The sequence below is a fragment of the Petromyzon marinus genome, unplaced genomic scaffold (genome assembly GCF_048934315.1).
Source record: "Petromyzon marinus isolate PM22_M1 ecotype Great Lakes invasive population unplaced genomic scaffold, UKy_Petmar_22M1.pri1.0 PM_G_Scaffold_9, whole genome shotgun sequence".
In the NCBI taxonomy this organism is placed as follows: Eukaryota; Metazoa; Chordata; class Hyperoartia; order Petromyzontiformes; family Petromyzontidae; genus Petromyzon; species Petromyzon marinus.
This window is the reverse complement of record NW_027423046.1, coordinates 1,718,799-1,746,640: the sequence shown is the minus strand read 5'-3', so window position 1 is coordinate 1,746,640 and position 27,842 is coordinate 1,718,799. Positions and strand designations below refer to the sequence as shown.

Below are 27,842 nucleotides of genomic sequence, written 5' to 3'. Positions count from 1 at the left end.
ACACTACACTATACACTACACTATACACTACGCTACACACTACACTATACACTACACTACACACTACACTACTACACACTATACACTACACTATACACTACACTATACACTACACTATACACTACTATACACTACACTATACACTACACTATACACTACACTATACACTACACTATACACTACTACACACTACACTATACACTACACTATACAATACACTACACTATACACTACACTATACACTACACTATACACTACACACTACACTATACACTACACTATACACTACACTATACACTACTATACACTACACTATACACTACACACTACACTATACACTACACTATACACTACACTATACACTACACTATACACTACACTACTATACACTACACTATACACTACTACACACTACACTATACACTACACTATACAATACACTACACTATACACTACACTATACACTACACTATACACTACACACTACACTATACACTACACTATACACTACACTATACACTACTATACACTACACTATACACTACACACTACACTATACACTACACTATACACTACACTATACACTACACTATACACTACACTACTATACACTACACTATACACTACACTATACACTACTACACACTACACTATACACTACACTATACACTATACAATACACTACACTATACACTACACTATACACTACACTATACACTACACACTACACTATACACTACACTATACACTACACTATACACTACTATACACTACACTATACACTACACACTACACTATACACTACACTATACACTACACTATACACTACACTATACACTACACTACTATACACTACACTATACACTACTATACACTACACTATACACTACACTATACACTACACTACACACTACACTATACACTACTACACACTACACTATACACTATACAATACACTACACTATACACTACACTATACACTATACACTACACACTACACTACACTATACACTACACTATACACTACTATACACTACACTATACACTACACACTACACACTACACTATACACTACGATACACTACACTATACACTACACTACACACTACACTATCCACTACACTATACACTACACTATACACTACTATACACTACACTATACACTACACTATACACTATACACTACACTATACACTACACTACACACTAAACTACCCACTACACTATACACTACACTATACACTACACTATACACTACTATACACTACACTATACACTACTATACACTACACTATACACTACACTACACACTACACTATACACTACACACTACACTATACACTACACTATACACTACTACACACTACACTATACACTACACTATACACTACACTATACACTACACTATACACTACACTATACACTACACACTAGTGCTGTACTAGTGACGAATTGGCCACGTTCTGTTTAGGTGACAACCCTTACTAGTTGGCTGTGTCGGGTGGTGGCGGGTTTTAGCGACACAACATTTATATATTTATACGCGCTCTACCTCAAAAACCTCTATAATGGATCATATTGGTCGTGAAAGCCGACGTGTTAAGCAGAATTTGGTTAAAAAGCTAATTTAATATGAAGAATGTATATAGTGCTGTCACTGGCAATCAGGATTTGACCATTAACCAGCTAGATGGGAGACCAAGGTTAAAACATGGATGGATGCCCAGTTACAAACCCAGGATATCTCAGCAGTGCTGGCTTGGAACTCTGACCCGACCTTAGCAACCTGAGCCCTCCAGCCATTTCTATCCTCGAAACAGTCTTAAGAATACAAATTCAAAGACCGCCGATTAAGCCTTCAAGGGCTGTTGGGGTAAGCGTTGTTAGCAAGGACCTATGAAGGCCGGTACTGTTGTACACGATGGGGTGGGTGGCCCAGGTCTCGGTTCAGATATTCGTCACGGGTGTTAGCCACGAGCGCGAATCGAACTCTGGTCGCCAGGTCCGTAGCACAGTACGCTAACCACTACACTACCGCTAACCACCACACTGCCGCTAACCACCACACTGCCGCTAACCACTACACTGCCGCTAACCACTACACTGCCGCTAACCACTACGCTACCGCTAACCACCACACTACTGCTAACCACTACACTACCGCTAACCACTACACCACCGCTAACCACTACGCTACCGCTAACCACTACACTACCGCTAACCACTACACCACCGCTAACCACTACACTACCGCTAACCACTACGCTGCCGCTAACCACTACACTACCGCTAACCACTACACTACCGCTAACCACTACACTACCGCTAACCACTACGCTACCGCTAACCACTACACTACCGCTAACCACTACGCTACCGCTAACCACTACACTACCGCTAACCACTACACTACCGCTAACCACCACACTACTGCTAACCACTACACTACCGCTAACCACTACACCACCGCTAACCACTACGCTACCGCTAACCACTACACCACCGCTAACCACTACACCACCGCTAACCACTACACTACCGGTAACCACTACACTACCGCTAACCACTACACTACCGCATCCCACACGGACCATGCACAGCGTACCAAGTATGCATGAGGCGCCTAAATGTAATGTAACATTGCGCGATGCCGTGTCTTTCCTCGCAAGAACAACTATCCAGTGCCACGCGGTGCACCGCACGACATCCTTTATTCATCAACGTGCATGCACGGCCACTGAAGCGATCGTTGCCGCCTGCCGCGTACGATTCAACCTCGAGCGTGCGGCCCCCCCAACAAGTGAATGTAAGCAATTCTCCGCCAAGCAGAAGCACGTACCAGAAGCTGTGGCCACACTTGGTGATGTACGCCTCTTCCATCGTGTCGAAACAGATGGGGCTGAAAATGCAACGGCACAAGCAATCATCAGGTTAGCAACACAAGCAATCAGACTGCAACACAAGCGATCATCAGGTTGCTTGCGTTGCAGTCGAAACGTCGTGAGAATTGTGTCGTTTTATATTTTTATTATTTTATTGTTTCCCTTCTACGTGGCGGTGACGTTACCGAAAGAACCAAGAATATGAATCCCTGCAGTCACGGAAGCTTTAAATCAAAAAACATTCACATTTACGCGATCTAACCCAAAAAAACACCTACAGCATGGATTTGGTCAAACATCCTCATGCAAGATCCTTCTTTTATACGAAAAAAATATTTGATGTTTACACAGCATCATATATACTACGCAGTCTTGTCGCTCACTTAGGCTTTAACAGATGAAGAGCATTACGAACAGACTAAGACAGCTGACGCAGTCGGACAATTAAGGATTCTATAGCTACGATTTGCCAATAAAGTACTCCACACAGAAGATGCTCTAGGGCAGTGGTTCTTCTTAACCCGGGCACCTCCTGGGGGTGCGAGATTACCGTTCTGGGGGTGCGAGGCATGGCCACATTGTTTTTAAAGGTAAATCGTTGAAACGCGTACGTCAGCGCGGGCACGTAATTACAACTACTTTATAATAATAGGGTTTTTTCCCCTTTTTTCTGGCGACAAAATTGAAACCTTTTTTTACGAGGATTCATGTCTACTGCATTAACCACAATACCTGCAGTCAAAATGCAAACATAGTATGTGTCTGAATTAACCACAATACCTGCAGTCAAAATGCAAACATAGTATGTTTATTGTATTGCATTTTGACTGCAGGTATTGTGGTTAATGCAGTAACATGAATCCTTGTTAAAAAGGTTTCAATTTTGTTGTCAGAAAAAATGGGAAAACCCATATTATTATATTTTGTTACTGGCAAAGGAGGTCTAATGATGTAGATGCTCACCCCGAGCCCTCATTACTTTTGACAGTGCATTGTCTTTGAGCTGCAAGCCTCGTGGCGTCATCTGGTCGAACACCAATTGGGTCGAGGCTCAAAAGAAAGCCGTCCCTTGGCGTGGACCAATCAGTTTCAAGGGCAATGCATCATATATTATCATAGTATGTGTTTTGTTTGCATTTTGACTGCAGGTATTGTGGTTAATGCAGTAACATGAATCCTTGTAAAAAGGTTTCAGTTTTGTTGCCAGAAAAAAGGGGAAAAAACCCTATTATTATATTTTGGTACTGGCAAAGGAGGTCGAATGATACAACTACTTTGCTTTATCAAGTCGATGTTTTATTCACGTCATAAAAATACAATTGAGAACCAATTTGGTGCAAGGTTGCAGTTAAGGTTAAGAACGACTTCTCGAGGACGGTAAAGTCACCACCACGTAGAATGAGAATAAAATAATAAAATAACACAATAAAATTATCGCGACGTTTCGGCCACAACGCAAGCGGCCGTCTTCAGGTGCTTAAGGTTGTGTGAAATCCCTCCCCGTAGAGGCGGTTAAATTTCGATTTAAAGCTTTCGTGACTGCAAGGATTCATCTTCTTTGGTTCTTTCGGTAAGGTCACCACCACGTAGAATGGCCGAAACGTCGTGAGAATTTTATTGTGTTATTTTATTACTTTATTCTCATTCTACGTGGTGGTGACTTTACCGAAAGAACCAAAGAAGATGAATCCTTGCAGTCACGAAAGCTTTAAATAGAAACTTCAGCACACTGAGACATCAATCAGCTTTAGCTTTTAGGACTAACAGAGCATCCACTGAAGCAATTACACAGCTATGGCAATTATAGTAATGGTGTATTAGAACGTTACCGAGCTCAGATGTCCCCGATAAAATGTTCCTTGGAAACACGAATACTTTGTTGTCGTTATTATAGGACCCAAAAAAAACTGTTAAAAATAATACATTTTTAGTACAACTAAGTCCAGTCTGCCCTGTAAAGCGCCAACAATTATTTTTAAAAACAATGCAAACGCGGGACAATGGCTAGCATAACTTCTGCAAAATTTGTCGAATAATTTCACTGTAGAAGTAGACTGGAGTGACGGAACGAGTCCAATTGCGATGTTAGTACCGTTTGCATAAACATCTAAAACATCCTTGAAACTCAATTAAGCATCCCCGGATAAACGTAAACAATAAACGTCGTTATTGGCATTCACCCACCGAACACAAACACAAACTAAGCGCAATCAATACTGCATTAAACCAATGACGTAAATACTTTTTTTAAGTAAAGTGTCTCACCGATATTCGTACAAGGGTCTTTAAATGACCAAAAGCCATGCCAATGATCAACTGGTGGCCGAGTGCCTCCCCACACTCGCACCCTGCCGCCTGCCCGTCCACGACGATGTTTATACTCTTTGGTTCTTTTGGGAGAAGTCACGTAGGTGAAAATAAAATAACAAAAAATCACGACGTTTCGGCCACAAAACAAGCGGCCTTCATCAGGTGAAGGGACGAGACTGTCTGGAGGACAGCGCTGGAGTGGGAGAAGCCACGCTTAGATCACGACCTTTAAGCTGTGTGAGAAGAAAAACACCAAGCGAGTTGACAAAGACGACGATATTCTTAGTTCTTTCGGTAAAGTCACGTTGAAGGGAAACAACAAAATAATAAAAAATATATAAAACAATAAAAATTATCACGACGTTTCGACCATAACACAAACGGTCGTCTTCAGGTGTGTTGGTTTGCATAAATGTATTTTTAAATGGTGCATTTATTTATTTATAAAAAACGTTAGCGCCACGCGCAGCGATTTGGCAGTTTATTTAGGACTAGTCCATCTATATTCTGAAAAGAGGAGGGGGGAGACGAATTTTTTTTTTTTATGTATGCTGTCTGAAAGCCACTGTAAGCGTGAACAATCAATTAAGACCTGAAATGGTTTATCAAATCTTTCCAATGATTGCTAAGATAGAATCCATCTTCTCGGTTGAAATTGTCTCTGTGCTTGTATATGTGGATAGCCTCATGAACGAATCTCTCATGGTAGCCAGATGGCTTACAAAGACTATACAATCCGCAAAGCTATCACTCAAACCATGAAGAAGGACCCTCTTGAGGAGCCTTTCAAAACCATCACTTTACCCTACATTGCGGGGATCACAAAAAAGATCTCCAAAATCTTGAATAAACACAAGATCCAGGTCCGTTTTAACACATTACATAAAATCCGTGATATGGTTCCGTCTGTAAAAGATGTGATTCCGGACATACAATACCCTGGTGTCTACAAACTAAGTTGCCTCTGTGGTAGTAGTTACATTGGAGAAACCAAACGCCATGTCTCGGACCGCATTCGTGAACACAAAGCAGACCTTAAACACGGTAGGACCAACACCTCGGCCGTGGCAGATCATTGTTATAATTCAGTAGGCTCACATTCCATTGACTTTTCCAAGACAGAGGTTCTTTGTAAGCCATCTGGCTACCATGAGAGATTCGTTCATGAGGCTATCCACATATACAAGCACAGAGACAATTTCAACCGAGAAGATGGATTCTATCTTAGCAATCATTGGAAAGATTTGATAAACCATTTCAGGTCTTAATTGATTGTTCACGCTTACAGTGGCTTTCAGACAGCATACATAAAAAAAAAATTCGTCTCCCCCCTCCTCTTTTCAGAATATAGATGGACTAGTCCTAAATAAACTGCCAAATCGCTGCGCGTGGCGCTAACGTTTTTTATAAATAAATAAATGCACCGTTTAAAAATACATTTATGCAAACCAACACACCTGAAGACGACCGTTTGTGTTATGGTCGAAACGTCGTGATAATTTTTATTGTTTTATATATTTTTTATTATTTTGTTGTTTCCCTTCAACGTGACTTTACCGAAAGAACTAAGAATATGAATTACTGCAGTCACGAAAGCTTTAAATCAAAAGGCGACGATGTTTGTTCGATCATCCTCCAGCGCACTGCTGCTGCTGCTACTTCATTTGCGGCTTTGTACAGAAGCCAAGTTCCAGAACCGGTTCGGGGCATCTCTCTCTCTCGGCACTGAGGTTTAGGCCGTTGCCTGGAATCAAACTTGGGGGGGGGGGGAAAAAACGGGGTCACGGAGCGCCGTAACCACTCAATCCACGGGTAGCTACTCCCTGTACCTGGGATAGAATCCCGGCGACGGCTTACATCGGTGGTAAGCGATACTTGAACCAGTCCTGCCCAGCCACCCCCCCCCAAGTACTTCCCAAACACGCACTGACCAGCGTGGTGAAGTATGGACAAGCAATTCGCACGGAGCGACACTGCGTATTCTAGATTTAAAGCTTTCGTGACTGCAAGGATCCATACTCTTTGGTTCTATTGGGTAAAGTCACGTAGGTAAACAGAACCAAAGAGTATCGACACCGCGTAATTTGGAGGCCTTCATCCACGAGTAGATTGGGGTTCTGTCGCGTACGCGAAGGAACAGTCGACAAACCGCCACGCCGCCCGCGCGCGTCAAACCCAACCCACCACAAGAAGTCTTTGACCTTGTCTTCGTACGAGTTCACGAGGCCGTCACGGATGGCCGCTTGCGCCGGCCGCTTGCGCCGGCCGCCTCGAGGCGAGCCTCTCCCGGCCGCCCCGCTAGATGAGCCCGAGGCTCTGTCCGAAGAGCAGGACGACGAAGAGCCGGACGACGAAGAGCCGGACCCCATCACCGACGCCGTCGACATCGCCGAGGTCTGACAGAGGCGGATGCGAGACGTTAATAACAATGACAGTAAGACATTATTATTTGTTATTGTAATTCAAACATCGTGAAGGAGAAACGAGGCAAACGTCTCCACCGCCACCCCCCCCCCCCACCACGCTAGAGGCGACTCGGTAGAGGCCCTGGCGTGGATCCCATCCCACCCCCCCCCGCGCCGAGAACAAAATGGACTAATCCGAGCGGGGGGACCACGTGACTGGCGCGTTTTTTGGGTTAGATCGCGTAAATGTAAATGTGTTTCGATTAAAGCTTTCGTGACTGCAGGGATTAATCTTCTTGGTACTTTCGGTAAAGTCACCACGTAGAAGGGAAACAATAAAGTAATAAAAATATAAAACAACAAGAACATTTTCTTGCTGTGGGTTTTACACCTGATGATGATTGTTTGTGTTGCGGTCGAAACGTCGTGAGAATTGTATTGTTTTATATTTTTATCACTTTATTGTTTCCCTTCTACGTGGTGGTGACTTTACCGAAAGAACCAAGAATACGCACCGATACTCTTCGGCTCTTTTCGTAAAGTCACGTGGTAGGTATAAAATAAAATAAATCACGACGTTTCGGGCGCAACACAAGCGTCCGTCATCAGGTGAGAAAGCATTCTCTGAGAAAGCATTCTCACAAGCGTCCGCCATGAGGTGAGAAAGCTTTCTCTGAGAAAGCATTCTCACAAGAGTCTGTCATCAGGTGAGAAAGCATTCTCAGAGAAAGCATTCTCACAAGCGTCCGCCATGAGGTGAGAAAGCTTTCTCTGAGAAAGAATTCTCACAAGCGTCCGCCATGAGGTGAGAAAGCATTCTCACCTGATGGCGGACGCTTGTGTCGCGCCCGAAACGTCGTCATTTATTTTATTTTGTACCCACTACGTGAAAGAACCAAAGAGTATGGATTCCTGCAGTCACGAAAGCTTCAAATCAAGATTAAATCACACCTATCCAAGACGATTTATCGTTGAACTCTGGGCGCATTCACCAAGTGGTTAAGTCACATTCGCCTATTGCTCTGCCACACAAATTCAATGAGACGAGCCCTTGTCTCCATGACAGTTAACTATATCTGCGCCTCGGTTTTCTCGGGTTTCTCTCGGTTCATATGGGGCTCTCTCTCTCTCAGGTTATTGGGCTTTCTACCAAAGGGGTTTTTTTTTCCCATTCGGGGACTCGCGGATTTGAACCCCTTTCAGGATGACACGGGTGAACTACATTAATACGCAAACGCTGCTTTAGAACGTTCGCCACAGCTACATGAGCTCGCAAGTAAGAGTGTACGGAAAATACAGCCTTTTCTCAATCCTGCCATGAAGTTTTAATCCCGAACGAAAACTAAACCATTTTAATTGTATCCACGATGACGATTGCGGATCTTATATCGCGCGATCTATCGTAGTATCGTCGCAAAGCGGTAATCCCACTTGGAACCCAACACTGGGCCACCGATGACCTCTAGATTGCAGGTCCGGTGTGCTAACCATGACACCATGGCAGGATTCCATATACTGTACTTTAGTATGACATTTTACTACAATTTTTATTTTACCAGGCAAGGCCCACTGAGCTGTATAGCTCTTTTTCAGAAGCGACCTGGCCAAAAAAATGATTGCTCAATGAAGTGGCTTATCATGTGGCGTTGTATAGCAGCCAAATACTCTAAACGCACGTTTCTCTAAATACTCTAAACGCATTCACAGGTGCAGGGGACCATGGTCCTTCCTATCTGCTCATCAGATTTTGTTTTCTTCCAGGGTTAGGAATGCACGGATTTCTATGCGTGATGTGTTTTTGGCTCCCTCCACTCCCCCCGGGAACATGGGAGTCTGCCGAGTTGAAGCTCAAAGTAAAATACTGTGGAGATGCAAAGATGTTAATTGTTATACACCGCAGGAGTATCACGAGAAATGACGGCGGCTTAGGAGAGGCCTTCATCCAGCAGTGGATTGCATATTACAATTTAGAGCTGGGACGATGAGTCAATGAAGGTGATTAATCACCAAAAAATTGTAATCGACTACATCTTTTTAAAGTCGATTACTCGGGCCTCAAGTCACCTCTCCGGCAGTGTGCGGCGACTGCGGTCACCACCCAGAACAGAATAACCACGGAACGTGGAACTGAGTGCCCCGATTCACAAACACGGAGAAGGAGGAGGAGGCATCGTTGTCATCACAGCGATGATTCACCACTCCGCTGCTCCCTGACCCAATTACCCGGCTCGACCACCTCGGTATAAAATTATAGTTTGTTGATCTACACCAGGGGTCACCAAACTTTTTTAACACTGGGCCGGATAACTGAAAGAATGATGAGCGTGGGCCGCATAATAAATAAATATTTCTGGAGCGTCGGAACCTTTGTTGACAGCCGGAAAATCTGGGGGCGGGAAAGATGCGTGTTTGTGTGTGTTGCAATGGAAACCATGGTAACGTGTTGCCATGACGTTGCCATGGAAACCACGGCAACGTCAGAGCGTAGGCGGAGCTACCACTTGGGATGGCGCGAAATAAGCAAATGTCACAATAAACAAGAACATCTAGATACAATAATTTACAATTTAAAACAGTACATTTGAGGAACATAGCAGTCAGGAGGTCTCCGCACGCGTGAAGATCTCCCAGTATTCTAAACATAATATTTAAATTGTATCACAACGTCTCGTGTTCCAATACGTTTTATCAACCAGATTCAATTACCGTCGGCGGGCCTGACGGACTGACGTCGCTGGCTGAATTCGGCCCGCAGGCCGTAGTTTAGTGACCCCTGATCTACACCAACGTCGGCCCTACGAAGGAGAAGAAGCCTCTGGCCCCTTACATTATAGTGGCAACCCCCTCACGGTGCCTCGCCATCGTGAGAGACCCAGCAGGTTCATGACGGAACTGAGCTGAGACTTTTCTCCCCAACCTTCTTCAAGGCCGAATGGTCGGGGAACGGCACACACCAATGACACGAACACGTGCCATGGCCTGATACGTAGCTTATCATGTGTATATTTTATCTTCAGGGCAGTGTTATTGAGTCACGTGTTGAGCGTGTTTGTTGATTGTACGCTGAATCCTCGATCTACCATGCTATTCGGCCAGATATGTATATTTATACACACACTGCTGAAATTACACAACCGTAAGTTTGCTATTGATTTAAACGTAGTTTATTTATGTACTTATTTATTTATCTCTTTGGGAAGTCAGTGGCCAGCTGTTTGGCACAGATAAAGGGATTAAGAGCAGCTTAGCTGGAGGGGGGAGATGCTGCTGCACAAGGCAGGCAGCAGCGCTTCATTCATTAAAAAGCTGCTTTGAGGGCATATGCAATTCATGCGAAACACCACCACCAACAACACCACCACCACCAACACCACCACCACCAACACCACCACCAACACCACCACCACCAACACCACCACCAACTCCACCACCAACACCACCAACACCACCACCCACACCACCACCACCAACACCACCACCAACACCACCAACACCGCGCACACCACCACCACCACCAACACCACCAACACCACCACCACCTCCACCACCACCACCTCCACCACCACCACCACCTCCACCACCACCAACACCACCAACACCACCACCAACACCACCACCACCAACACCACCACCAACACCACCACCAACACCACCACCACCAACACCACCACCAACACCACCACCACCAACACCACCACCAACACCACCAACACCACCACCACCGCCTCCCCACCGCGCACCCTTGCACGTTCAGCTTCTTTCGCACCATGCGTTGCCAACCGTGCTCCTCGGAGGTGCTGGGAAGGACGACGGGACTACACACACACACATCAGCTCCACGTGGGGCACTAATTGTCGTTTTGCTCAACGTCACTTCTACTTTACATTCGATGCTACGGTTCATTATCAGCACACCGCTCGTATCGAGGGGTAAACTGGTTCGTTTTCCCGACGCGGCAGTCGAAACAACGGAACTGCACGGGCACGTCTTAAACCGCCACGCGCCGCCTTTGCGCACCCGGCATCAGCACAACCGCGGTTAGCGGAGGAGTAGGCCAAAGTTCCCCGCGAGAAGGGATCTCTATAACCCCCCCCCTCCCTCTACTGGAGACGCTTCCGCCAGCAGTGGCAGGAGCAGGTCGTTGCAGGGCAGCACCTTGACCGTTACATTTTTATTAGAAACTAGCGGTAAGTACCCGGCGTTGCCCCGGGTCAAAAATAGTTTAGAACTACTCTTAAAAACCTTCCAAATACACACACAGATACTAAGGTATTGTGAAAGCCCGGTGGGCCATTTGTCCATGTCACCACCAACAAAATTATAAGAGGCTTGCAAAAGTCCAAAAAGTCATAGAAAGTGTGGGGTAAAGTTGATCTAAAGGTTTCCGAAAATTGTGGATCACCCCCCCCCCCCAAAAAATATATATATTTACTCCCGCGTAGGTATAGTTAGTTCATAGTTCATTTATTTGGTATAGCCCTGTGAGCCATTCGGCTCTTGAATCGGGTGCAACCGCAACAAACAAAAAATATGAACAAGAAAACATCTTAAAGTGATTATGTGACTGTGCAAACAGAAAATACAGGAAAAAAATATCAAAATATTCCTGAAATAGCACCGTACACCAACGCTGTGTGCAAAAATCCCAGTGGGATGCAAGTCAAATAACAACAACAACAACCAGAAGACAACTAAGATTTAGGCCATCAGTCTAACTCCGTACTACAATAAACAAAAACATGGCCAAAACAAAAAAAACTTTTCGAAATCACCAAAATAAAAACCATGAATGCAATGTAACAGTGATCATAGGGACTGTGTCCGAATTTTTAACAATAAACTACGTAAATAAATTATAACACCAAAATCTAGAGCCATATTTTAGGCCACTGAATAGCAGTGGCAGCTAGGGTTGTACAACTCCTCTAGAGCAGTTTTGAGTGAAGGTCTCATAGGTAGTGATTCAAGTTGCAGTTTATTGGCAATAGCATTCCAGACCCTGGGGGCATCAATAGCAAAGGCCCTTCCTCTAGGTATCTATACGTACACACCATACATACAACAGAGTAAGTAGTATCTATTGACTCTGTAGTTGTATCTACTGACTGTACAGTAGTATCTACTGAGCCAGTAGTAGCTACTGACTGTGTAGTAGTATTTGCTGATTGTAGCAGTAACTACTGACCGTAGTGGTATTTACTGGGCCTACAGTAGTGTATACCGGCTCTATAGTAGTAACGACTAACTGTATAGTAGTATCTGCTGACTCTATAGTAGTATCCACTGACTATAGTAGTAACTATTAACTCTACAACAGTATCTACTCACTCTATAGTAGTATCTACTGACTCCAGTAGCTACTCACCATAGTAGTATGTACTGACTGTAGCAGTATTGGCTGATTGTAGTGGTATATACTGACTGTTGTAGTATCTTCTAACTCTATATAGTAGTATCTACCAACTCGATAGCAGTATCTACTATCACTACAGCAGTGCATACCGACTGAGGTGGTACCTGCTATCACTACAGCAGTGCATACTGACAGTGGTGGTACCTGCTATGATTACAGCAGTGTATACTGCTGTGGTGGTACCTGCTATGATTACAGCAGTGCATATTGTGGTGGTACCTGCTATGATTACAGCAGTACATACTGTGGTGGTGGTACCTGCTATGATGACAGCAGTACATACTGTGGTGGTGGTACCTGCTATGATGACAGAATTACATACCGAGTGTGGTGGTACCTGCTATGATGAGAGCAGTAAATAGTGTGTGGTGGTACCTGCTATGATTACAGAATTACATACTGTGGTGGTGGTACCTGCTATGATGACAGCAGTACATACTGTGGTGGTGGTACCTGCTATGATGACAGCAGTACATGCTGTGGTGGTGGTACCTGCTATGATGACAGCTGTACATACTGTGGTGGTACCTGCTATGATTACAGCAGTACAAACTGTGGTGGTGGTACCTGCTATGATTACAGCAGTACATACTGTGGTGGTGGTACCTGCTATGATGACAGAAGTACATACTGTGGTGGTGGTACCTGCTATGATGAGAGCAGTACATACTGTGGTGGTACCTGCTATGATGAGAGCAGTACATACTGTGGTGGTACCTGCTATGATGACAACAGTACATACTGTGGTGGTGGTACCTGCTATGATGACAACAGTACATACTGTGGTGGTGGTACCTGCTATGATGACAGCTGTACATACTGTGGTGGTACCTGCTATGATTACAGCAGTACAAACTGTGGTGGTGGTACCTGCTATGATTACAGCAGTACATACTGTGGTGGTGGTACCTGCTATGATGACAGAAGTACATACTGTGGTGGTGGCACCTGCTATGATGAGAGCAGTACATACTGTGGTGGTACCTGCTATGATGAGAGCAGTACATACTGTGGTGGTACCTGCTATGATGACAACAGTACATACTGTGGTGGTGGTACCTGCTATGATGACAACAGTACATACTGTGGTGGTGGTACCTGCTATGATGACAGAAGTACATACTGTGGTGGTGGTACCTGCTATGATGAGAGCAGTACATACTGTGGTGGTACCTGCTATGATGACAACAGTACATACTGTGGTGGTGGTACCTGCTATGACAGCAGTACATACTGTGGTGGTACCTGCTATGATGACAACAGTACATACTGTGCTGGTGGTGGTGGTGGTACCTGCTATGATGACAGAAGTACATACTGTGGTGGTGGTACCTGCTATGATGACAGCTGTACATACTGTGGTGGTATCTGCTATGAAGACAGCAGTACATACTGTGGTGGTACCTGCAATGATAACAGTACATACTGTGGTGGTACCTTGCTATGATTACAGCAGTGCATACTGACTGTGGTGGTACCTGCTATGATGACAGCAGTACATACTGTGGTGGTACCTGCTATGATGACAGCGGTACATACTGTGGTGGTACCTGCTATGATGACATCATTACATACTGTGGTGGTACCTGCTATGATTACAGAATGACATACTGTGGTGGTGGTACCTGCTATGACAGCAGTACATACTGTGTGGTGGTACCTGCTATGATGACAGCAGTTCATACTGTGGTGGTGGTACCTGCTATGATTACAGAATTACAAACTGTGGTGGTGGTACCTGCTATGATTACAGAATTACATACTGTGGTGGTGGTACCTGCTATGATTACAGAAGTACATACTGTGGTGGTGGTACCTGCTATGATGACAGAAGTACATACTGTGGTGGTACCTGCTATGATTACAGAATGACATACTGTGGTGGTGGTACCTGCTATGATGACAGCAGTACATACTGTGTGGTGGTACCTGCTATGATGACAGCAGTTCATACTGTGGTGGTGGTACCTGCTATGATTACAGAATTACATACTGTGGTGGTGGTACCTGCTATGATTACAGAATTACATACTGTGGTGGTGGTACCTGCTATCATTACAGAAGTACATACTGTGGTGGTGATACCTGCTATGATGACAGAAGTACATACTGTGGTGGTGGTACCTGCTATGATTACAGCTGTACACACTGTGGTGGTGGTACCTGCTATGATGCGAGCAGTACATACTGTGGTGGTGGTACCTGCTATGATTACAGAATTACATACTGTGGTGGTGGTACCTGCTATGATTACAGCAGTACATACTGTGGTGGTGGTACCTGCTATAATTACAGCAGTACACACTGTGGTGGCACCTGCTATGATGACAGCAGTACATACTGTGGTGGTACCTGCTATGAAGACAGCAGTACATACTGTGGTGGTACCTGCTATGATGACAGCAGTACATACTGTGGTGGTACCTGCTATGAAGACAGCAGTACATATTGTGGTGGTACCTGCTATGATTACAGCAGTACATACTGTGGTGGTACCTGCTATGAAGACAGCAGTACATACTGTGGTGGTACCTGCTATGATGAGAGCAGTACATACTGTGGTGGTACCTGCTATGATGACAGCAGTACATACTGTGGTGGTACCTGCTATGATTACAGCAGTACATACTGTGGTGGTGGTACCTGCTATGATGAGAGCAGTACATACTGTGGTGGTACCTGCTATGATGACAGCAGTACATGCTGACGTGATGTATCTTAAATGTGAAAGGTAAATGTGTGAGTGTGTGTGTCTGTTCTAAATGTTTAAGCATACTTGGCGACATGCAAGCAAGTTTTGTGAACGGGAATAGGCCGATTCTAAAGGAATCTACAACCTTCGATTCCTTTGCGCGATTTAAAGAATCGATTCTTGGCGCGCTCTGGTTTTAATTTTATTCTAAATTAATTCGTTATCTTTTAATTTGTATGTTGTTGTTTTTTAAGTTTTCAGACGTTTTTTTTATATATTTCCCCGCTAGTAGCAGTATATATGTATCGACTTTATTGCACAAGGTACTCCCTGGCAGATTTGCCGTGACGAGGCCTAGTCCCCGTGCAAAGCCTCCGTCTCGCCTAGATTCCCCGGCCGGCCGAGGCTGGGGCCTGGGCCGCTACCCCCCCCCCCCCCATGCCGCGCTACAATAATCCTATTTAATCGCTATAATTTTAGAATCTACCGAGCCTATAACAGTAAGTGCACAACATTGGGGTGGAGGGGGAGAGAAGAGGACGTGACACTTTGATGAATTTACCTCAGCGTCGCGTGTAAAAAAAATTGCATTTCGAATGAGCAATGGCGTCCCCCACCTGCGGCTGCGGCGGTGACGGCGTCTGCGCGTTGCCAGGGGCAACAACTCGCGCCTGCGCGTTGCCAGGGGCAACGGCGTTTTCGCGCATGCGCAGCAGCGAGCCGGTAGGTTCCACACAACAACACAACACACCACGTGGAACGGTGCGCCCACGCCGACGAACGGCGCTGTTCACTCGTTGCGACGAAGCAACTCATTCCGGCAGGTTGGCGGCAACTCTGTCACTACTCGATTGATGCTCGCAAACATTGAGGATTGTTACCGCCGCCGCCGCCACCACCACCACGATCCTCATCATCATCATCAGATCGGTGGCGAGACACAAGCAGCCGATACAGACAACTACCCCCCCACCACCACCTCTAACGTTCTATTATAATCGAGCTGTAGTATACATCTATAATTACATAACACAATCTATTTTGGTACCTTTCCTACGAATGGACGCGTTGATTCTCTCCATTAGACGTTCTTGCATAGACAGCATCGCGTTTGATGTCGCATTCCCCGGTGGCTTTCGCAGTCCTGCCGTGCCGCTCACTGCTCTGCCTGGTTTGCCGATAGGTTTGAGCGTGACATGTCCCCTTGATTGAGAGCGTGGCCGCCCCGAATGTAACCCCATCGTGTGCTAGGAGGCAGGGGGCACCCTGTTGTTGTTGGGATGGGTACAGCGACCGTGCGCCACGTGGTTTAAGTGCTGTAGTTGTTGAGGCTTGCTGTAAGACCGTGCACCACGTGGTTTAAGTGCTGTAGTTGTTGAGCTGTGTTGTAAGACCGTGCACCACGTGGTTTAAGTGCTGTAGTTGTTGAGCTGTGCTGTAAGACCGTGCGGCACGTGGTTCAAGTGCTGTAGTTGTTGAGGCTTGCTGTAAGACCGTGTGCCACGTGGTTTAAGTGCTGTAGTTGTTGAGCTGTGCTGTAAGACCGTGCACCACGTGGTTTAAGTGCTGTAGTTGTTGAGCTGTGCTGTAAGACCGTGCACCACGTGGTTTAAGTGCTGTAGTTGTTGAGGCTTGCTGTAAGACCGTGCACCACGTGGTTTAAGTGCTGTAGTTGTTGAGCTGTGCTGTAAGACCGTGCGACACGTGGTTCAAGTGCTGTAGTTGTTGAGGCTTGCTGTAAGACCGTGTGCCACGTGGTTTAAGTGCTGTAGTTGTTGAGCTGTGCTGTAAGACCGTGCGACACGTGGTTCAAGTGCTGTAGTTGTTGAGGCTTGCTGTAAGACCGTGTGCCACGTGGTTTAAGTGCTGTAGTTGTTGAGGCTTGCTGTAAGACCGTGCACCACGTGGTTTAAGTGCTGTAGTTGTTGAGCTGTGTTGTAAGACCGTGCACCACGTGGTTTAAGTGCTGTAGTTGTTGAGCTGTGCTGTAAGACCGTGCACCACGTGGTTTAAGTGCTGTAGTTGTTGAGGCTTGCTGTAAGACCGTGCACCACGTGGTTTAAGTGCTGTAGTTGTTGAGGCTTGCTGTAAGACCGTGCGCCACGTGGTTTAAGTGCTGTAGTTGTTGAGCTGTGCTGTAAGACGGTGCACCACGTGGTTTAAGTGCTGTAGTTGTTGAGGCTTGCTGCAAGACCGTGCACCACGTGGTTCATGTGCTGTAGTTGTTGAGGCTTGCTGTAAGACCGTGCACCACGTTGTTTAAGTGCTCTAGTTGTTGAGCTGTGCTGTAAGATCGTGCGCCACGTGGTTTAAGTGCTGTAGTTGTTGAGGCTTGCTGTAAGACCGTGCACCACGTGGTTTAAGTGCTGTTGTTGTTGAGGCTTGCTGTAAGACCGTGCACCACGTGGTTCAAGTGCTGTAGTTGTTGAGGCTTGCTGTAAGACCGTGCACCACGTGGTTTAAGTGCTGTAGTTGTTGAGGCTTGCTGTAAGACCGTGTGCCACGTGGTTTAAGTGCTGTAGTTGTTGAGGCTTGCTGTAAGACCGTGCACCACGTGGTTTAAGTGCTGTAGTTGTTGAGGCTTCCTGTAAGACCGTGCACCACGTGGTTTAAGTGCTGTAGTTGTTGAGCTGTGTTGTAAGACCGTGCGCCACGTGGTTTAAGTGCTGTAGTTGTTGAGGCTTGCTGTAAGACCTTGCGCCACGTGGTTTAAGTGCTGTAGTTGTTGAGCTGTGCTGTAAGACCGTGCGCCACGTGGTTTAAGTGCTGTAGTTGTTGAGGCTTGCTGTAAGACCGTGCACCACGTGGTTTAAGTGCTGTAGTTGTTGAGCTGTGCTGTAAGACCGTGCGCCACGTGGTTTAAGTGCTGTAGTTGTTGAGCTGTGCTGTAAGACCGTGCACCACGTGGTTTAAGTGCTGTAGTTGTTGAGGCTTGCTGTAAGACCGTGCGCCACGTGGTTTAAGTGCTGTAGTTGTTAAGCTGTGCTGTAAGACCGTGCACCACGTGGTTTAAGTGCTGTAGTTGTTGAGGCTTGGTGTATGACCATGCACCACGTGGTTTAAGTGCTGTAGTTGTTGAGCTGTGCTGTAAGACCGTGCGACACGTGGTTTAAGTGCTGTAGTTGTTGAGGCTTGCTGTAAGACATGCGCCACGTGGTTTAAGTGCTGTAGTTGTTGAGCTGTGTTGTAAGACCGTGCGACACGTGGTTTAAGTGCTGTAGTTGTTGAGCTGTGCTGTAAGACCGTGCGACACGTGGTTCAAGTGCTGTAGTTGTTGAGGCTGGCTGTAAGACCGTTCGGCACGTGGTTTAGTGCTGTAGTTGTTGAGCTGTGCTGTAAGACCGTGCACCACGTGGTTTAAGTGCTGTAGTTGTTGAGCTGTGCTGTAAGACCGTGCGCCACGTGGTTTAAGTGCTGTAGTTGTTGAGGTTTGCTGTAAGACCGTGCACCAAAAAGTTCAAGTGCTGTAGTTGTTGAGCTGTGCTGTAAGACCGTGCACCACGTGGTTTAAGTGCTGTAGTTGTTGAGGCTTGCTGTAAGACCGTGCACCACGTGGTTTAAGTGCTGTAGTTGTTGAGCTGTGCTGTAAGACCGTGCACCACGTGGTTCAAGTGCTGTAGTTGTTGAGGATTGCTGTAAGACCGTGCACCACGTCATTTAAGTGCTGTAGTTGTTGAGCTGTGCTGTAAGACCGTACACCACGTGGACGTCTCTCTCTCTCCCCGTGTCTCTCTCTCGCCGTGTCTCTCTCTCTCTCCCCGTGTCTCTCTCTCCCCGTGTCTCTCTCTCCCCGTGTCTCTCTCTCCCCGTGTCTCTCTCTCCCCGTGTCTCTCTCTCCGTGTTTCTCTCTCTCCCCATGTCTCTCTCTCCCCGTGTCTCTCTCTCCCCGTGTCTCACCACCCCGTGTCTCTCTCTCCCCGTGTCTCTCTCTCCACGTGTCTCTCTCTCCGTGTGTCTCTCTCTCCCCGTGTCTCTCTCTCCCCGTGTCTCTCTCTCTCCCCGTGTCTCACCACCCCGTGTCTCTTCCAGATGGTGCCGCTGTCTCTCTCTCGCCGTGTCTCTCTCTCTCTCCCCGTGTCTCTCTCTCCCCGTGTCTCTCTCTCTCCCCGTGTCTCTCTCTCCCCGTGTCTCTCTCTCCCCGTGTCTCTCTCTCTCCCCATGTCTCTCTCTCTCCCCATGTCTCTCTCTCCCCCCGTGTCTCTCTCTCCCCGTGTCTCTCTCTCCCCATGTCTGTCTCTCCCCATGTCTCTCTCTCCCCGTGTCTCTCTCTCTCCCCGTGTCTCTCTCTCCCCATCTCTCTCTCCCCGTCTCTCTCTCCCCGTGTCTCTCTCTCCCCGTGTCTCTCTCTCCCCGTGTCTCTCTCTCCCCGTGTCTCTCTCTCTCCCCGTGTCTCTCTATCTCCCCGTGTCCCTCTCTCTCCCCGTGTCTCTCTCTACCCGTGTCTCTCTCTCCCAGTGTCTCTCTCTCGCCGTTTCTCTCTCTACCCCGTGTCTCTCTCTCCCCTTGTCTCTCTCTCCCCATATCTCCCCGTGTCTCTCTCTCCCCGTGTCTCTCTCTCCCCGTGTCTCTCTCTCCCCGTGTCCCTCTCTCTCCCCGTGTCTCTCTCTACCCGTGTCTCTCTCTCCCAGTGTCTCTCTCTCTCGCCGTGTCTCTCTCTACCCCGTGTCTCTCTCTCCCCTTGTCTCTCTCTCCCCGTATCTCCCCGTGTCTCTCACTCCCCGTGTCTCTCTCTCCCCGTGTCTCTCTCTCTCCCCGTGTCTCACCACCCCGTGTCTCTCTCTCCCCGTGTCTCTCTCTCCCCGTGTCTCTCTCTCCCCGTGTCTCTCTCTCCGTGTGTCTCTCTCTCCCCGTGTCTCTCTCTCCCCGTGTCTCTCTCTCCCCGTGTCTCTCTCTCCCCGTGTCTCTCTCTCTGTGTTTCTCTCTCTCCCCGTGTCTCTCTCTCTCCGTGTCTCTCTCTCCCCGTGTCTCACCACCCCGTGTCTCTCTCTCCCCGTGTCTCTCTCTCCCCGTGTCTCTCTCTCCATGTGTCTCTCTCTCCCCGTGTCTCTCTCTCCCCGTGTCTCTCTCTCTCCCCGTGTCTCACCACCCCGTGTCTCCTCCAGATGGTGCCGCTGTCTCTCTCTCGCCGTGTCTCTCTCTCTCTCCCCGTGTCTCTCTCTCCCCGTGTCTCTCTCTCTCTCCGTGCCTCTCTTTCCCCGTGTCTCTCTCTCCCCCTGTCTCTCTCTCTCCCCATGTCTCTCTCTCTCCCCATGTCTCTCTCTCTCCCCCCGTGTCTCTCTCTCCCCGTGTCTCTCTCTCCCCATGTCTGTCTCTCCCCATGTCTCTCTCTCCCTGTGTCTCTCTCTCTCCCCGTGTCTCTCTCTCCCCGTCTCTCTCTCCCCGTCTCTCTCTCCCCGTGTCTCTCTCTACCCGTGTCTCTCTCTCCCCGTGTCTCTCTCTCCCCGTGTCTCTCTATCTCCCCGTGTCCCTCTCTCTCCCCGTGTCTCTCTCTACCCGTGTCTCTCTCTCCCAGTGTCTCTCTCTCGCCGTGTCTCTCTCTACCCCGTGTCTCTCTCTCCCCTTGTCTCTCTCTCCCCGTATCTCCCCGTGTCTCTCTCTCCCCGTGTCTCTCTCTCCCCGTGTCTCTCTCTCCGTGTGTCTCTCTCTCCCCGTGTCTCTCTCTCCCCATGTCTCTCTCTCACCGTGTCTCTCTCTCCCCGTGTCTCTCTCTCCGTGTTTCTGGACCCGCCCCTCGGCACCAATCGGCACCGCCCCTGGACCCACCCCTCGGCACCCCTCGGCACCGCCCCTGGACCCGCCCCTCGGCACCCCTCGGCACCGCCCCTGGACCCACCCCTCGGCACCCTCGGCACCGCCCCTGGACCCACCCCTCGGCACTCCTCGGCACCCCTCGGCACCGCCCCTGGACCCACCGCTCGGCACCCCTCGGCACCGCCCCTGGAACCACGCCTCGGCACCCCTCGGCACCGCCCCTGGAACCACCCCTTGGCATCCCTCGGCACCGCTCCTGGACCCACCCCTCGGCACCCCTCAGCATCGCCCCTGGACCCACCCCTCGGCACCCCTCGGCACCGCCCCTGGACCCACCCCTCGGCACCCCTCTGCACCCTTCGGCACCGCCCCTGGAACCACCCCTCGGCACCCCTCGGCACCCCTCGGCACCGTCCCTGGACCCACCCCTCGGCACCGCCCCTGGACCCACCCCTCGGCACCCCTCGGCACCGCCCCTGGACCCACACCTCGGCACCGCCCCTGGACCCACCCCTCGGCACCCCTCGGCACCGCCCCTGGACCCACCCCTCGGCATCTCTTGGCACCGCCCCTGGACCCACCCCTCGGCACCCCTCGGCACCGCCCCTGGACCCACCCCTCGGCACCCTCGGCACCGCCCCTGGACCCACCCCTCGGCACTCCTCGGCACCCCTCGGCACCGCCCCTGGACCCACCGCTCGGCACCCCTCGGCACCTCCCCTGGAACCACGCCTCGGCACCCCTCGGCACCGCCCCTGGACCCACCCCTCGGCACCCCTCGGCACCGCTCCTGGACCCACCCCTCGGCACCCCTCGGCATCGCCCCTGGACCCACCCCTCGGCACCGCCCCTGGACCCACCCCTCGGCACCCCTCGGCACCGCCCCTGGACCCACCCCTCGGCACCCCTCGGCACCGCCCCTGGACCCACCCCTCGGCACCCCTCGGCACCGCCCCTGGACCCACCCCTCGGCACCCCTCTGCACCGCCCCTGGACCCACCCCTCGGCACCCCTCGGCATCGCCCCTGGACCCACCCCTCGGCACCCCTCGGCACCGCCCCTGGACCCACCCCTCGGCACCCCTCTGCACCCTTCGGCACCGCCCCTGGAACCACCCCTCGGCACCCCTCGGCACCCCTCAGCACCCCTCGGCACCCCTCGGCACCGCCCCTGGACCCACCCCTCGGCACCGCCCCTGGACCCACCCCTCGGCACCGCCCCTGGACGCACCCCTCGGCACCGCCCGTGGACCCACCCCTCGGCATCCCTCGGCACCGCCCCTGGACCCACCTCTCGGCACCCCTCGGCACTGCCCCTGGACCCACCCCTCGGCACCCCTCGGCACCGCCCCTGGACCCACCCCTCGGCACCCCTCGGCACTGCCCCTGGACCCACCCCTCGGCACCCCTCGGCACCGCCCCTGGACCCACCCCTCGGCACCCCTCGGCACCGCCCTTGGACCCACCCCTCGGCACCCCTTGGCACCGCCCCTGGACCCACCCCTCGGCACCCCTCGGCACTGCCCCTGGACCCACCTCTCGGCACCGCCACTGGACCCACCTTTCGGCACCGCCCCTGGACCCACCCCTCGGCAACGCCCCTGGACCCGCCCCTCGGCACCCCTCGGCACCGCCCCTGGACCCGCCCCTCGGCACCCCTCGGCACCGACCCTGGACCCGCCCCTCGGCACCCCTCGGCACCCCTCGGCACTGCCCCTGGACCCGCCCCTCGGCACCCCTCTGCACCGCCCCTGGACCCGCCCCTCGGCACCCCTCGGCACCGCCCCTGGACCCGCCCCTCGGCACCCCTCGGCACCGCCCCTGGACCCACCCCTCGGCACCCTCGGCACCGCCCTTGGACCCACCCCTCGGCACTCCTCGGCACCCCTCGGCACCGCCCCTGGACCCACCGCTCGGCACCCCTCGGCACCGCCCCTGGAACCACGCCTCGGCACCCCTCGGCACCGCCCCTGGAACCACCCCTTGGCACCCCTCGGCACCGCTCCTGGACCCACCCCTCGGCACCCCTCAGCATCGCCCCTGGACCCACCCCTCGGCACCCCTCGGCACCGCCCCTGGACCCACCCCTCGGCACCCCTCTGCACCCTTCGGCACCGCCCCTGGAACCACCCCTCGGCACCCGTCGGCACCCCTCGGCACCGCCCCTGGACCCACCCCTCGGCACCGCCCCTTGACCCACCCCTCGGCACCCCTCGGCACCGCCCCTGGACCCACCCCTCGGCACCGCCCCTGGACCCACCCCTGGACCCACCCCTCGGCATCTCTTGGCACCGCCCCTGGACCCACCCCTCGGCACCCCTCGGCACCGCCCCTGGACCCACCCCTCGGCACCCCTCGGCACCGCCCCTGGACCCACCCCTCGGCACCCTCGGCACCGCCCCTGGACCCACCCCTCGGCACTCCTCGGCACCCCTCGGCACCGCCCCTGGACCCACCGCTCGGCACCCCTCGGCACCTCCCCTGGAACCACGCCTCGGCACCCCTCGGCACCGCCCCTGGACCCACCCCTCGGCACCCCTCGGCACCGCTCCTGGACCCACCCCTCGGCACCCCTCGGCATCGCCCCTGGACCCACCCCTCGGCACCGCCCCTGGACCCACCCCTCGGCACCCCTCGGCACCGCCCCTGGACCCACCCCTCGGCACCCCTCGGCACCGCCCCTGGACCCACCCCTCGGCACCCCTCGGCACCGCCCCTGGACCCACCCCTCGGCACCCCTCTGCACCGCCCCTGGACCCACCCCTCGGCACCCCTCGGCATCGCCCCTGGACCCACCCCTCGGCACCCCTCGGCACCGCCCCTGGACCCACCCCTCGGCACCCCTCGGCACCGCCCTTGGACCCACCCCTCGGCACCCCTTGGCACCGCCCCTGGACCCACCCCTCGGCACCCCTAGGCACTGCCCCTGGACCCACCTCTCGGCACCGCCCCTGGACCCACCATTCGGCAACACCCCTGGACCCACCGCCCGGCAACGCCCCTGGACCCGCCCCTCGGCACCCCTCGGCACCGCCCCTGGACCCGCCCCTCGGCACCCCTCGGCACCGCCCCTGGACCCGCCCCTCGGCACCCCTCGGCACCCCTCGGCACTGCCCCTGGACCCGCCCCTCGGCACCCCTCTGCACCGCCCCTGGACCCGCCCCTCGGCACCCCTCGGCACCGCCCCTGGACCCGCCCCTCGGCACCCCTCGGCACCGCCCCTGGACCCACCCCTCGGCACCCTCGGCACCGCCCCTGGACCCACCCCTCGGCACTCCTCGGCACCCCTCGGCACCGCCCCTGGACCCACCGCTCGGCACCCCTCGGCACCGCCCCTGGAACCACGCCTCGGCACCCCTCGGCACCGCCCCTGGAACCACCCCTTGGCACCCCTCGGCACCGCTCCTGGACCCACCCCTCGGCACCCCTCAGCATCGCCCCTGGACCCACCCCTCGGCACCCCTCGGCACCGCCCCTGGACCCACCCCTCGGCACCCCTCTGCACCCTTCGGCACCGCCCCTGGAACCACCCCTCGGCACCCCTCGGCACCCCTCGGCACCGCCCCTGGACCCACCCCTCGGCACCGCCCCTGGACCCACCCCTCGGCACCCCTCGGCACCGCCCCTGGACCCACCCCTCGGCACCGCCCCTGGACCCACCCCTGGACCCACCCCTCGGCATCTCTTGGCACCGCCCCTGGACCCACCCCTCGGCACCCCTCGGCACCGCCCCTGGACCCACCCCTCGGCACCCCTCGGCACCGCCCCTGGACCCACCCCTCGGCACCCTCGGCACCGCCCCTGGACCCACCCCTCGGCACTCCTCGGCACCCCTCGGCACCGCCCCTGGACCCACCGCTCGGCACCCCTCGGCACCTCCCCTGGAACCACGCCTCGGCACCCCTCGGCACCGCCCCTGGACCCACCCCTCGGCACCCCTCGGCACCGCTCCTGGACCCACCCCTCGGCACCCCTCGGCATCGCCCCTGGACCCACCCCTCGGCACCGCCCCTGGACCCACCCCTCGGCACCCCTCGGCACCGCCCCTGGACCCACCCCTCGGCACCCCTCGGCACCGCCCCTGGACCCACCCCTCGGCACCCCTCTGCACCGCCCCTGGACCCACCCCTCGGCACCCCTCGGCATCGCCCCTGGACCCACCCCTCGGCACCCCTCGGCACCGCCCCTGGACCCACCCCTCGGCACCCCTCTGCACCCTTCGGCACCGCCCCTGGAACCACCCCTCGGCACCCCTTGGCACCCCTCAGCACCCCTCGGCACCCCTCGGCACCGCCCCTGGACCCACCCCTCGGCACCGCCCCTGGACCCACCCCTCGGCACCGCCCCTGGACGCACCCCTCGGCACCGCCCGTGGACCCACCCCTCGGCATCCCTCGGCACCGCCCCTGGACCCACCTCTCGGCACCCCTCGGCACAGCCCCTGGACCCACCCCTCGGCACCCCTCGGCACCGCCCCTGGACCCACCCCTCGGCACCCCTCGGCACTGCCCCTGGACCCACCCCTCGGCACCCCTCGGCACCGCCCCTGGACCCACCCCTCGGCACCCCTCGGCACCGCCCTTGGACCCACCCCTCGGCACCCCTTGGCACCGCCCCTGGACCCACCCCTCGGCACCCCTCGGCACTGCCCCTGGACCCACCTCTCGGCACCGCCCCTGGACCCACCTTTCGGCACCGCCCCTGGACCCACCCCTCGGCAACGCCCCTGGACCCGCCCCTCGGCACCCCTCGGCACCGCCCCTGGACCCGCCCCTCGGCACCCCTCGGCACCGCCCCTGGACCCGCCCCTCAGGACCCCTCGGCACCCCTCGGCACTGCCCCTGGACCCGCCCCTCGGCACCCCTCTGCACCGTCCCTGGACCCGCCCCTCGGCACCCCTCGGCACCGCCCCTGGACCCGCCCCTCGGCACCCCTCGGCACCGCCCCTGGACCCGCCCCTCGGCACCCTTCGGCACCGTCCCTTGACCCTCCCCTCGGCACCCCTCGGCACCGCCCCTGGACCCGCCCCTGGACCCACCCCTCGGCACCCCTCGGCACCGCCCCTGGACCCGCCCCTGGACCCACCCCTCGGCACCCCTCGGCACCGCCCCTGGACCCGCCCCTGGACCCACCCCTCGGCACCCCTCGGCACCGCCCCTGGACCCGCCCCTGGACCCACCCCTCGGCACCCCTCGGCACCGCCCCTGGACCCGCCCCTGGACCCACCCCTCGGCACCCCTCGGCACCGCCCCTGGACCCACCCCTGGCCCCACCCCTCGGCACCTCTCGGCACCGCCCCTGTACCCGCCCCTGGACCCACCCCTCGGCACCTCTCGGCACCGCCCCTGGACCCACCCCTCGGCACCCCTCGGCACCGCCCCTGGACCCACCCCTCAGCACCGCCCCTGGACCCACCCCTGGACCCACCCCTCGGCACCCCTCGGCACCGCCCCTGGACCCACCCCTCGGCACCCCTCGGCACTGCCCCTGGACCCACCCATCGGCACCCCTCCTCACCGCCCCTGGACCCACCCCTCGGCACCCCTCGGCACCGCCCCTGGACCCACCCATCGGCACCCCTCGGCACCGCCCCTGGACCCACCCCTCGGCACCCCTCGGCACCGCCCCTGGACCCCTTCATTTCATGTCCTCGCCTTCCATACTCCAGGTAACTTATTTCACGTGTGTGTATAAAGATATGTAGGCCCGCTGGTCTCTTCGTGAAACTGCAATGAAAAAGCACCAGGGGAGGCAGCTCTCACATCTGCCTCACTGAGGGGGACGTGTCTAACACGCCCCCTCAGTGAGGCCACGCCCACATCAGTGAGGCCACGCCCCCCTCAGTGTGTGAATCTGGCTCTGACACTAGCCAGTGCCTCCCCAGCCATTGACCTCACCTCACGTCACTGTTAGAGACCCACGGAGAGCCACAGAAACCAGCACACTCACAGAGACCTACAGAGACCCACACAGAGGTGACGGTGTTGGAGGCGATGACGGCTGTGATGGTTGCTGTGACGGCACAGGAGGGGCCGAGCAAGAATCCGACCGGTGACAACCGCCGGCCATGGAGAGGGGCCGAGGTCGAGGAGGAGAAGTCAACCGCGGGAGGATCTCCGACATCTCGGACAGGCTAAGGCAGCTGATTGACGCCGACAGGGGGCAGCAGCGGCCTCCGGACAGGGAGGGCCGGGGGCGGGGGGTCAGCAGCAGGGCCGGAGGCGACAGGGAGTCGAGGAGGGCTCACGGGTGAGGCAGAGGAAGGCGGTGGAGCAGGCGAGGGTTGCGATGGAGCGCGAGGTGTTCTTGAGGGAGCAGGTCTCGCGGCATCAGAGTTCTGTCGAGAGGCGACGGGAGCTACAGGAGCTCGCCAGCCGGGGGCGGAACGT

General features: G+C 53.8%; 1 protein-coding gene across 1 annotated transcript in view; it reads right to left on the bottom strand.

Moving 5' to 3' along the window:
• Positions 1-2,559: 2,559 nt before the first annotated feature.
• The window catches only part of LOC116937260 (cyclin-J-like), a 97,945-nt gene continuing 72,662 nt past the window's right edge, over positions 2,560-27,842 (bottom strand). Inside the window, exons 5-8 of the mRNA XM_076063164.1 lie at positions 11,331-11,412; positions 7,377-7,588; positions 2,840-2,899; positions 2,560-2,566 (exon numbers count right to left, since the gene is read on the bottom strand). Of these exons, the coding sequence (XP_075919279.1) occupies positions 2,560-2,566; positions 2,840-2,899; positions 7,377-7,588; positions 11,331-11,412 (361 nt within the window). The remainder of the gene's footprint in view (positions 2,567-2,839; positions 2,900-7,376; positions 7,589-11,330; positions 11,413-27,842) is intronic.